Here is a 13,664-nt window from a genome sequence, read left to right as displayed (position 1 = left end):
TTTTTTTTTTTTTTTGTATAAAGCAAATTGTTCCGTTTATATATTTATAAGATATATATATTCATTTATTTCATAATTTATTTTTTGTAATAACAGAATAATATATAAACAGCAAATATAAGTACCTACTATGCATGATAATCAGGAAGGTTTAGTACCTATCAAAGTTTATATAATAAAAGTAATAAGTTGGTTCAAATTTTTCTGACTAGAGAAGTAAAGATTAGTAGTTCATAAAATAATATCGGTACTTACTGATCGGTTTTAACCTGAAAGATTGTCACTGACATGTAAATATCACTATTTTCAAAAACACAACCATTGTTAGTATACTCAGTCTGGGCAAATTAACAGAAGTTGCTTGTACATAGCATCGTTCAGGGATATAAATTCTCAAAAAAAAAAAATGTTATTGAAAGAGCTGAAAATATTAGGCTCCCCTTTAATGTTTTCCCTGGTCAATCAATATTGTTCAACATTTCATATTTATACATTTTTGTATATTCTTATGTTTACAGAGGTGCTGAGAATGAAAATAAAATTGATTTTATAATTGTGTGCTAGCCTATCGATTTATTTAACTTTTAGGATTTCTAAAATATTAGGGTCCCATTATATGTTTTTAGTATTGCTGGGAATGAAAATAGAATCAAATTTATGAGTCTGAGTTATTCCGCAGTGTGATAAGGATGAATAGCGATATGATTTTAAATTTGTAGGAATCTCACACTGTTATGAACTTTATTCCATTTTGTCTTCAGAAATATTTTTCTCCTACATTTGAAAAAACACACTCTCATACATCATCAATCTAGAAATCTTTTATATTAATTACATTTTTAACCATGAGTAGACAATGAATAACTTACAAATCTCAAATGTGGAATTTGATTGGTCTGTACATAAAGTGAGGAGATCCAAAATGGAAATGATTCATCCTAGAAGACAACAAAAGTTAGATTAAAATAAAAATAATCTACCACAGTAAACTCAATTTATAAGAAACAAAAAGGTAATACTAACAAAAGTAAAATATTTTTCAAGTTCTTCTTCATAATCTTTTTTAAGTTTATTAATTGGCTTTATCGCTGCTTTTAAAGTCAAATTACCATGTACTGGTGCACCGCTTGTGTAATTTGCCATGACTGTTCCAGTCAAATATTTCTCAGTAGTAAAAAAAAAAGCAGGCATGGTAACATTCACCTAAATAAACAAAAAATACATGTAATGAAAAAAATACAATTAACAGAATAAATATAAATAATCACGAGTCAATATTTTTTTTTTAATTTAATTAATATTGGTACTAGTTAATAACTATTACAATGTGGGTTACAGAAACAGAAAAATATATAAGAAGAATAGGTAAGATACTTGCAGGTAGGTGAACTTGGTGAGAGATAGTCTAGATAGAGGTGAAACAGATTGAACATTGGTAGACAGATTGAAGATAGATAAAAATTGGTGAAGAAAGAAGAAATAAAAGGTAAACTGCACACTCTCTAACTAAGTATTTAGAATATTATATTTATTTATTTTTATTTGTTAAAGAACAAGACTTCTTGTACAAATAATTCAAAATGTTACAAATAATTTTTGTTAAAGAACAAGACTTCTTGTACAAATAATTCAAAATATTTACAAAATTACAAATAATTTTATTTTCTTGTAAATAAATATTTTTTATATTACTTTGCTGTCAGTTTATCCAAATTGTTTCAATATTACACTGATATTATAGCACATTGGCATAATTATATACCAGTCAATTTGTTTTCTCTTGACAACAAAAAATTGTATTAAATAAGTTTAAATTTATATAAAATGCCAGTAACTGAAAGTCACTGGCAGTAAAGTAAATAAATGTTTTTTGTTTCTCCTTAAATAACAAGTCAAATTTATTGAGTTTTTATAAAAATTCGAGAATAAACAATTTTTAAGGCAAACACCTTACTTGTTCTTTCGAGTTTTTCTGAAATAACAAAAATTTGAATAACTTCCATGTGATGCCACCAATTTTCACTAAACATAGTAGTAATTTAGACTACATGAAAGGGCATACACCGTTACCTGTTTATTCCTAACTATACAATGTTATAGAACTGCTTATACATATATACCACAGTCGTCTATATTGACTCATGATATATATTAATAATTAATTTATAAATGAAGTAAAATTATGTATCTAATATCAGATAGCCTATATTTAATATGAGTCAGATTTACAATGAGATTTATGATCATGTTCACCCATCTTACATTCAACTTACCTTTATTATGTGATTTTAAACCTGATCAACCAAACTAAGATCAAAGTGCCATCTAGTTCACTTTTCAAAATCGTGAAACCGGTCAAAATGCTTTTGACAGGTCTCAATTTTCACCATTACCAATGTACCAACTCTTTACTGACTGGCATAAGAGCGTAAAAAATATATATATTTAAAACAAGAGAAAAGCATTTCTAGAGTTGAAAACAAAAACATTAAATAAAAAACTACAACATTCTAATGATGAAAGACGAATTTGATATTGGATTTCAAGACTCAAATGAACAATATATAATTCCTGAAAATGATTATTCATATACATTACCATTTATATTAGTCAATTGAGCTAAGAATCTATTTATGGATATGGCTAAATATAGTGATATATATTTTTATAACTAGTAATTACAATATACCATACCTCAAAACGGGTCTGATAATATTCTTCAACTAAAAAAGAATATTCTTCAACTTGGCCTTGAGCAATAACTTGAATAGTCCATTCTCCAAATCGAGGCTGGTCAGAGAGTTGATAATTCAGACTTACTGTTCCTAAATTAGACTAAGAAAAAACAAATGAATAAAATCAATACATCAGAAAATGGACATGATACAAATAACATAAAACTACTAAATGTATCATATTTTGTTAAATAAAATAATTTTTTTTTCAAATAATCATCAGATTCAAAATTTTTCAATCATTTCATCCATCAGATTATGATTTATTTATTAGAGCTATGGTCCTACAAGAACCTGACTTACTCATTATAATATCTGACAATAAGCAAATCAAAAAATTCCTTGAAGATTGGTTTACTTCTAAATGATAAAATCTTATCATTGACCCTTCACACAATTATACTTAAATTATGAAGAGATTCTATACCATTGAAAAAATAAATCCGATGCTTCACAAAGATGTTAATAAAAAAAAAAAAAAAAAAAAAATGGAAGAAAATTAAGTGTGTAATTTGCTTATCAGCTTTAATGATGGGGAAAATTTTTAAAAACAAAATTTATATTTAATGTACTGCAACAAGCAGACATCAAACACAAACCACATTTGAGAAATCTATCTCCATCTTTTCTGAAAAATGATGATTTGAGTATTAATTTAAATAGTTAGAATCATTATGCTATGGTTACTTGATAGGTGATTTGGTAATGATCAGAGTGTGATCATTACCAAATCATCTTCTGGCACTACCATTGTTTAAGAAACAGTACTTCCTTACAAAGTACTGAACCCCTGACCTTTCGTGGGTTTTAGCGGTACAGATTTCCATTTAAAAAATAATAAATGAGAGTCATAAAGTTATTTTTTTAAGTAATAATAAATATTATAGAAGTTTTTTCATCATAAGACATAGTAATACTTTTTTACCTACACTTTTTATAATATATTAATGGTTTTTAATCCATATACTTTTTTACAAAAAAGTGCAGCACGCACACACATATTTAATTTAAGCGAATTAACAATATTTAAGTTTTAATAGTTATTTTTGTAATAGTTATGTTTCAAAAAGTCAGTTAGTTATTTTATCTTGGAATTTGGATGGGGGCAGATATTTTTCCTCATGAATCTTCTGTTTTTAATTATAGTAAAATTTATCTCTGGGGTTCCACAATATAGGAAGGTTTCACAAAAAATAAAAGGTTAAAAGAAATTAATAAGCAAGTAAAATTGAAATCAAGTAAAAGAATTTTACTTCAACAATACAATGTAAAAAAGAGTAAATATCTTTTCATGAGATAGATAAATAATGTGCTAACTGAAGAGGATTCATAGAAAAGAGAAGGGGGAATCGGATCGTTGAGTTCAGAGTGACCCTGCTACAAAGCCCATACTCATCTGAGCACGTACTCACTTTGGTCAACCCTAGATTAACTCAAACTGTTCGGTTTGGAGTGGTTCACACAAGCATTAACAAACAAGAAGAGAGTTTTTCAAGGGAGCGGAAATTTAGTGCATAAACGAGGTAAAAGTGGAATAAATCAATATATGACATAAAAAGTCAAAGTGGAGAAAATCAATTTACCCTCGTTTTGAAAAACAGAAGCTTTAAAAAGAACTGTTATAGGAAATTCCCAAATTATGATTTCATGCAAGGAACCAATTAAAAATTCATGATAACCGATAAAAGATGATTTGTAAAGAAGCATCCCTCAAATTATAAATTCACTTTAATTTCAGCAGAAAAATGACTTTTTCACATGACGCATGACCAATTCATGTGGATTTCAAGGAGAAAGAGGTCCCATTAAAGTTACAACTGAAATTTTTAAAATTCAAAATTCAGTTTGTTTTGACACAATACATTGTTCATAAATTTTTAATATGCCGCTTCAGTGAACATATTAAATTATTTCTCTTGGGTTACATAATGGATTAATATTTTGAAGAGCTAAGAAGAATAAATATGTATATAGAAACTATTCAATAAATACTGAAATACTTCAATAAATACTAAAAAGATGTGTACCTGCCGAGATAACCAGCGCCTCATTATATACTTTTTAGGGTCTAGCATATAGACATCTATGGTATTATCAAATGCTTGTAGTTCCGTATCAATAGGAATCGCTCTGAAATTAACTGTAAGAAACAAATAAATAACAGTATTTTTTAATAATAACATTAGCGACTTCAATTAAAAAAATACAAATCATGTTAAATTCTCTCATCTTATCAAATTAATACTCAACATAATTAATAATTAAAATATGAGAAAAATAAATCAATATACCATGATTTATCTAAGACATATAATATTAAAAGTGATCAACACCTAATAATAAAACTAGTCATTATAATTGTTTAAATCACAATTTACTTATTCTGTCAAATTTATGGTCTTACTTCTTTTATATATTAGAATTGGATTTAGAAAAAATAATTGATTCATGAAACAAATAACGTGATTAAACAATAATGTTAAAATTTTAACTATCAACTAAAATTATTGTATAAATGACAATATTTATTTTAATATATCTACTCTATCTAATACAGCATTACAACTCAGTGTAGGTCCTAGCCTTCTCAACTATTGTCCCCAAGACACGGATACTAGAAAATTGGATTCTTGTGCCATTGCATTTATCTTCCAACTTTTTTTTCCCAGAAGTTTTAGCAGGACCCACTTCACTCATTTGAGCCACTCCCAAAAGTTATATAAAAATTATATGTGGTGACTTTAATACTAAGGTTGAAAAAGAAGGGGTATTTCTAAAAACGATAGGTAAATGTAGTCCACATAAACCATAACTAACCCAACAATATTGGTGACAAATTAATAAACTAGGTAGCAAAAAAAAAAAATGATCATTGGAAGCACTTGATTCCTCAGTAAGAAAATTTGCTACAAAATGGTATAATCCAATTCCTCTTATCTGTCACTGTTTTCATGATATGATTGCTAGAATGTATCATTTTTTAAACATTGCACATGCCAAAGCCACTCTGAGAAACTGACAGACAAATTATTGTTTTCAACTGAGCAATGAGATCTTTCATATCCACCAGTCAAACCTACTACATATGAGATAATAAAAAAATTGTTAGCTCCTTGATCAAAAATGATGGTAAGCTGGATTTTGTAAAATAACTTTTATATTTTGTCTTAATTAGGGAGAAAAAGTTGTATAGAATAAAGAAAAACTCCTCAATGTGTTTGGTTTTGTACCACTTTGTGTAGTTTATAGGGCCCTAAGGCAATTTCCAGTTTTCATCGGTTTGGTGAAATCGTGTTGAAGTTATTATAATTTTTATGATGATTGAAAAAAAAAATTGAAGGACCTGGGAAGAGAAAATTTTTTATTTCTCTGTTGATACAAATATTCCTATTTTAGGGTTTCTTTAGGTTCTCCTAGGCACTACCAGGAAGCAAACGGAGTTCATCACTGTCATGGTGGGTAGGCACAAACTTTGTTGTCAGTATTGCCTAAAATACCTAGGGGTCTGCATGACTCAAGCTTAATGTTCACACGGAGTATATAAGCGCCAAATCTGCTAAAGTAGCATCCTTTTTGGCATGCCTTATGCCAAACATTGGAGGTCCCAGAGAAAGTAGCCAAAGGCTTCTTGCTACTATTGTCCCCTCCATTATATTATATGCAGCTTCAATTTGGAAAGAAGCGATGGTTACAAAATCATACAGGAGACAGATGGTTTCAGTTTATCGCAGAGTTTCTTTAAGGACAGTTAGTGCAAATTGTTTCCTACGAATGGGTGTGCATGATAGCCCGAATGCCGCCTGTGAAACTCCTTGTTAAAGAAAGAACCAGGCACTATGGACGACGCTCTCACATTTCCAGAGAAGATGAGCCGAAAATAACCATCAATCAGTGGCAACAGCATTGAGAAGCTGGAGATTCCGGGAGGTAGACTAGCAGGCCAATACCCGATCAGACTGTCGAGAAAACAGCGGAACACATCTTTTTTTGCTTGCATTCACTTAGCGGAAAAAAGAAGCGAATTAGGGAGGGTGTGTGGAGAAACTATCACACCAGATAACGTAGTAAGCCACATGCTGCGATCAGACCAGCATTGGGACACAGTGAAGAGATTCACCACAGTCGTCCTAAAGAGATTGAGAGAGGAAGAGAGGGCTAGAAGACGTGACTAGCATGGAAAAATGAAAACCATGCGAAGAAAATGAGGCGGCACTCAGCCATTTCCCTCCATGAAGTAATGCCTAGTGGCAGTCCCGTGGAGAGGTATAGTGGGTAAAAATCAAACACACAAATAGTTGTGGGCATATCTGTGTCTTTTGAAGATTTCCACCAACCTAAAAATAAAATTTCCTCGTAAAAAAAAAAATAAACACACACACCATTTTGAGAGACTTGGTTACTTGGTCTCAGGGAATCTCAAAATGTGTATTTCCATCAAACAATAAAATTCAAAAATTTTCATGATCACATTACCTTCCCTCACTATTTATTTCATACATAGATAAGTGAAAGTAAAAACAAACTTCTGGAATAAAGTATGTTGCAACCAACATAAGGTCCACAAAACGACTATAGGAACATACGATTTATATTAAGTCAAAAAACAAAACAATTACTTTCTGTTGTTTTTTATACTGAAAATGGACAGACAACTTCTTAATGTCTCAGTACACACTAAGCACTCATAGTTGCCAGCATCCTGGCCATGTCCGTTATCTACATCATTTTAGCCAAGGCGGGCAGACTACTTCAACTCATCCTCCAAGAGGACAAGGCAGGCGAACATACGTCCTTTTAGTAGAGTAGATATGGGGGAGCTGGCACAGCAATTTGAGGTTTTGAGCAAGTTCCTCAACTTGCCACCAGAGCGCAGCACTAGCGCTGTTAGTTCGGACGGTGTCCGCTAGATAGCAGCAGTCGGTGGTCACATGACCTATGGCGGGAGATTTGAATTCAAATTTTCTGCTCGACCCACCCTTAACCACACACAACACACATGACCTATGGCAGGAGATTTTAATTCAAATTTTCGGCTAGACCCACCCACACCCTCTTTTAAGTCCTGTGACTGCCACCAGGGGCTGAGTGTGCCTGACCGCCATTTTGTTTTTATGCTGTTTGAGACTTACGGGTTTGGCAGAGGCTGAGTTTACTCGGCCACCATTTTGTTTTTGATAGCCCCCATTTTATTATGAGGGTCTCCCGACCTTTTTCTTTTTATTCAGCACCATATTGATCATGTGACGTACGGGTTTGGTGGAGGCTAAGTGTACCCGGCCACCATTTTACTTATAAGGGTCTTGCTATTCTCTTCTTTTCGTTCGCCGCCATTTTATTATGAGGGTCTCGTGATCCTCTTCTTTTCCTTCACCGCTATATTGGTCATGCGACGTACGGGTTTGGTAGAAGCTGAGTGTACTCGGCTGCTATTTTAGTGGGTCTCTTATTATTAAGTGGGTCTCGCGATCCTATTCTTTTCGTTCAGAACTACTTTTTCTTTTCGTTCATAGCCATATTATTACAAGGGTCTCGCGATTCTCTTCTTTCCTTAAACTTTGAACTGAAACCCTCTTTCTTTTAATTCTTAATTTAAGTGTAAACAATATATTTTGTACCTTAATCATACAATTATTAAATGAAATTATTTCATAGCTGTTATTGAAATCATCGATATCTTCACCGACATCTTAAGAGTATTGGGAGGAATATCCTGAAATTTCATCATACTCTCTCTCTATTCTATAACTAATAACTACGATTTGACTTTGAACTAAGTATAACAGTAATTCTTAAAACATAGACACTGATATAGGGCAAGATTGATACTGGAAATAATAAAACTTTTCTTTCAAGAACTTTAATTTTTATAAAAAGTGTATTGATTACATTAGAGAAAAAAAGTAACTCAATAAAATAATATCACACTTGATTAAACTAAACCAAAAGAAATTAACACTTTCATTTACAGCTGGAGACAATTATAAAGGTTTAAATCTGTTCACTTTCAAGAGGAGGCCGTCTAACTTCTTAAAGGACCAGCCGCTTCCCTTCATTGTCATATCTTCCATCTCAGATGCCATCTTCGCATACATTTCACTCAGAGTATCCAAAATGGAAGAGATGTAAATAGCAAAGTTTTTCATTTAGTAAGGTCGAGCAGAAAATTTGAATTCAAATCTCCTGCCATAGGTCACGTGACCACCGACGGTGCTCCTATCTAGCGAACACCGTCCGAACTAACAGTGCTAGTGCTGCGCTCTGGTGGCAAATCGAGGAACTTGTTCCAAACCTCAAAATGCTGTGCCAGCCCTCCCCCCCCCCCATATTCTCTCTACTGTCAATCTACCTCAAGGAGAGCATCCATTCAAGACAACAACCACAACCAGTGCCCCATCAATCACTGGTGATACAAGACTTTTTTCTTCTCTTTTTTTCAATTTATTTAATTTTGTAACAGTTTGCTTTGTTTTTTTTTCTAGTTTATGTATTTTCTATATTTTGTTAACAGTTTATTATGTTCAGTTCCTTAAAATATAATAATAACAAAATTCAGCTATTCATTCCTTTTCTTTTCACTACATTTCACGATTGGGCTAGTAAAGGTTCTTTCTGAACCCCTACCTGCCATAACAAGTTATTTTAATTTTTAAAGTAGCAAGAAAATTAGTCAATTTTGATGGTCTCATCCAATTAATCAAAAACTGAAATCCCATGAAACATAGTCTTGATCAATTTAGAAACAAAAAAAATATGATTTTACTATTCCAAAGCTTTTCTAAAAGGTCTGTTCAAATTAGGTAAAAGGAGATTGACTTCTACATAGAAGACCCAAAAAGATTAGTTTATATCTTATATTATATATATTCAGGCTAGAATAGGTAATTAACATGAAGGGTAAGCTCAAACCTTTAACCTTTTCTAAACTTTCATAACCTCTAGTTTGGGTGAATATAAGGGTGTTAAAATCCCAATAAGTTTTCTAACAGAGTAAGAACAAAGCAGGTCAAGGAAAATATATATAATAATGACATTTATAGAAAACAACACACATGTTACACACACAAAGTATCTTAATATACATACAATAATGGTCAGCAATAACAGTCATAAATCTTATAACTTACCAGTTTGCCCTTGCATATAAATTGGTTTGTCAGTTTGAATAAAAATGGTCATGGAACGTTGAGAAAAAGTTAGTTTTGTACTATTAACAAATGCAGAACCCCCGAGAATGGCATGATAAAGACCTTCAACGTGTAGCTTGTAATGACCCTTCACACTTGTAGGAGGGATCTGAAATCATGCACACAAACTTAATAAAAGTACAGTGAATTCTATAATTCTATAAATATGAATACAGTGAAGTCTCACTTATACGAAACTCACTTGTACGAAACATTCAGTTATGCGAAGAATTTCTCAATCCCCTGCAAAAACCCCTGAATTATGTGTATGTAATTATCCATTTATACAAAACATTCAGTTATACAAAGGAAAGTTTGGACCCGCTTTATGTACATATTAGTAAATTTTATTCAGTTCTATGAATTTTTATATCTTCCGTGGAAAGACAAAAGACAAAAATAACGTGAAAAACGAAACAGTAAACAACTTTTATCCGCGAATAACATCCGGTCCCAATGACTCTTTATGTTAATATTCTACTCCCTAATGTATAATAATGAGCTCGGACAATTCCGATTCAGATGACGAAGATCCTTTGCCTCTTCCATTTTCGCAGAAGCTCTTGAAGCATTTGAAGTTGCAAAACGTTTTATATATGCGAAAGAGATTAGCGAGAAGGAATCTAACACCTTAACAGAATGCGAAAGAATGATTTATTCAGCCAAAAGCATTATGAAACAAACATGACACAAATTTTTTGTCTAAAATTATAAAATTCAGATTAAAGATAAATTAAATTTTTATATGATAAATATTTTTTTTTTCACTTTACTTTGATTTACTTTCAACTGCATACAATATACGTATATGTACCTACTAATTACGAGAAAAGAATTCTCAAAAATATACGTACATAATATGCATTGTGTATTCACTTACACGAAATATTCACTTATACCAAGAATTGTTGGTACCCCCTCATATTCGTATAACTGAGACTTCACTGTAATATAATTATATAAATACATTTATTTAAATTTATATTTTCATATACTTTTTTTTTTAATAATTATAAATATTAAATTCAATCTATACTTAAATTTATCATATAATAATCAATCTGCAAACATTTTAACCAACAACTACATTATTAAATACAAGAACATTATTTTTTTGTTCTAAATTTCTTTCATACAAAAAGGTTGTTTATAATTTGACTAGTTTTATACTTGTGAGGGTGTGCTGACTCAAGAGAAGCTAAGAAATAAGTTAAACAACACCCCACTCAAGAACTAAGTGGCTACCAGCTGTAAAAACAGAATTCCAATTAGTAATTAAATAATCAACAGCCCTACTAGGCTCACAGGGAATCCAAGAGCATAAGACTACCACCATCAAACAGCCCTTTTTGATTTTACTAGAAAAAATAAAATCTTCACAACAGATGAATATAAGAATTCCATTGGTTATTCTGGGGTTGGAAAAAAAGGCAAATGCCTGCACTTGCTAACCCCATTTTTTTAAAAAGATTTTACAATTATTTTTTCCCTAGATTTTTCAAGTAAGTAAAAATATTTTTATTTCATTATAACAATAAGTAAAACACCAACCTTGATCATCAAATTTTCCATTATTCCAATTTTAGTCTGTTGGCTTGCAGCTCCAATTTCAACACCATTGCATTGAATTGAAGCTCTCACTGTTAAAGGAGTTTTACTTTGAAGTACAACAGCTGAAAGTCGATAAACTTGTCCAGGCCGAACTATTCTACTCGCAACAATAAAATAGCTCCTAAAATCAATATCAATAAAGGTAATAACAAATATTTGAAAAATACAATAATACGAGGGTGGTGTGAAAAGTTCTCGGAATGTACTAGAAAGAAGTGTGTCTTACCTCGGTATAACTGCTTTTATTTTTCATTCAACATAGTCTTCCTGTAGACTAATGCATTTGGTCCAGCGATGTTCCAATGCCTTGATCCCATCTGGAAAATGAGATTCCTCCAGGCCTGTACCTCAGTTCATGAAGTTTTACCATGGCAATAGCATTTATGTGCGGGCAGGCGTTGTCCTCATGAAAGATGACTTTTTTCCTTGCCAAACCAGGTCTTTTTTCACGTATCTTTTCCTGTAGTTGGTCTAGGAGGTTTGAGTATTATTGCCCCATAATTGTTTGGCCAGTAGGAAGATAATCTATCAACAGAATACCTTTTGCATCCGAGAAAACTGAGGCCACGACCTTTCCGCCCGAACATACTGCCTTTGCTTTCTTTGGTGGTGGTGACCCAGCATGTTTCCACCATGTAAAGAACTGCGGCACTCATCTAGCGGATAATTTTTACATTCCCAATTCTTCAGTTAAAATGAGATTCAGATGACATCCCTACAGCTTTAGCAATCTCACGCACTTTTAGTCAACGATCCTCCATGACCTTTTTGCGATAAATTCTGGGGTCATAGCACTTTTTGGCCGCCCACTACGCGGATCATCATCTAAGCTCTCCCGACCAAATTTTAACTCACTGATCCACTTGGCAACAGTTGAATATGAAGGAACAGAGTCTTCCAGTTTGTTCTGAAAGTCTGCATGAATTTCCTTTGCTTTTATCCCTTTCTTTACAAAGTACTTAATCACTGCTCAAATCTCAGTTTTTTCCATTACCACAAATCACTACGTATAAAACAACAACAAAGAGTTGTCACTACCTCTCATGCCACGTGTTCACTCACAAAGGATGTGTGATTATTGCGCAGGAACCTCGTTGCTCTAGCACTGACATCTTGTGGTGATTCTAAGAACTTTTCAAACCACCCTCGTATTAATTACTCTTAGAGATTACAGGGACATACAGTATAAAAGATAAAAATAATGGGTTGAGTAACCTTATCTGAGATTTTTTTTTTAAACCACTCATTAAACTTTAAGGAACACCATTTCTATTAAAAATGGCAGATCAAAAATTAAAAAGTAGATTTAAAGAGTAATGAAAAAAAAAAAAAGTTCCAGCTCTAGTGTTCAAATGTAAGCCAGAGGTGTAACTGAGGATAAGATTATTATGAAGGAAGAAGGTCGGTTTGCTGTTAATGAGTTTAAGGTTGACCAGTGCAAGCCCCATAATTTCATCAACTCTATTGCTTGGCAAAGGGCATAGGCACTTCAGTCCAGTTTTACAAGTTTTTGTTTGCAATTACGACTCATTTAATATAACTTTTGAACAAAAGTACGTTTGTTGAAAACAAATTGATTGGTAAATTATTACTTCACTCTGGTATAATAAGAGCACAGTGTTGAAATAATTTAGATCAATTGGCTAGGAAAGTGTAATAGAATTTTTTTTTTTGTATAAATAAAGTTGATATTCATTTCTCCCACCTTAAAAAAACTGTTAAATACAAATTTTCATAGTAATCAAAAAATACAATTTTTTTTTTTTTAATTTGTAGATGTTAAATTAAATCATTTAGGAGTTTTTATTTCATTTTTAAATAATTGAAGAAGCTTAATTAAGATTAAATTCAGTTGAATTTGAGTATCTGTAGGGCTTTAATTACTAAAATTTAATGAAATGTATTTTTTAAATTAATTTGAGTAATTGTTTATATTTTGTTCTAAAAATTTCAAAACCCTCAGGCTTAAGGAAAATTTGTATTTTCTTCGATAAAGATTCCTTTAAATTCTCTATTTCACTTGTAGTGTTAGTGGTGCATTATGTGAAGTCCAGTCAATACTCGAAGGGGTTCTGCTGGGCCTTGCAGTTCAGGTCAAAGAATCGCATCTGCAGCAGGGAACTTTGAAGAAGGG

General features: G+C 31.8%; 1 protein-coding gene across 1 annotated transcript in view; it reads right to left on the bottom strand.

Annotated features, from left to right (window-relative positions):
* Mcr (macroglobulin complement-related) overlaps positions 1-13,664 on the bottom strand; it is an 86,382-nt gene that overhangs the window by 66,252 nt on the left and 6,466 nt on the right. The window contains exons 3-8 of the mRNA XM_014438335.2: positions 11,471-11,651; positions 9,860-10,028; positions 4,763-4,875; positions 2,695-2,835; positions 1,024-1,203; positions 870-938 (exon numbers count right to left, since the gene is read on the bottom strand). Coding sequence (XP_014293821.1) covers positions 870-938; positions 1,024-1,203; positions 2,695-2,835; positions 4,763-4,875; positions 9,860-10,028; positions 11,471-11,651 — 853 coding nt within the window. The remainder of the gene's footprint in view (positions 1-869; positions 939-1,023; positions 1,204-2,694; positions 2,836-4,762; positions 4,876-9,859; positions 10,029-11,470; positions 11,652-13,664) is intronic.

This window comes from Halyomorpha halys, unplaced genomic scaffold (genome assembly GCF_000696795.3).
Source record: "Halyomorpha halys isolate HHAL.00 unplaced genomic scaffold, Hhal_1.1 Scaffold55.1, whole genome shotgun sequence".
In the NCBI taxonomy this organism is placed as follows: Eukaryota; Metazoa; Arthropoda; class Insecta; order Hemiptera; family Pentatomidae; genus Halyomorpha; species Halyomorpha halys.
Note: the sequence above shows the minus strand (reverse complement) of the source record. Positions and strands in the feature narration are given on the sequence as shown.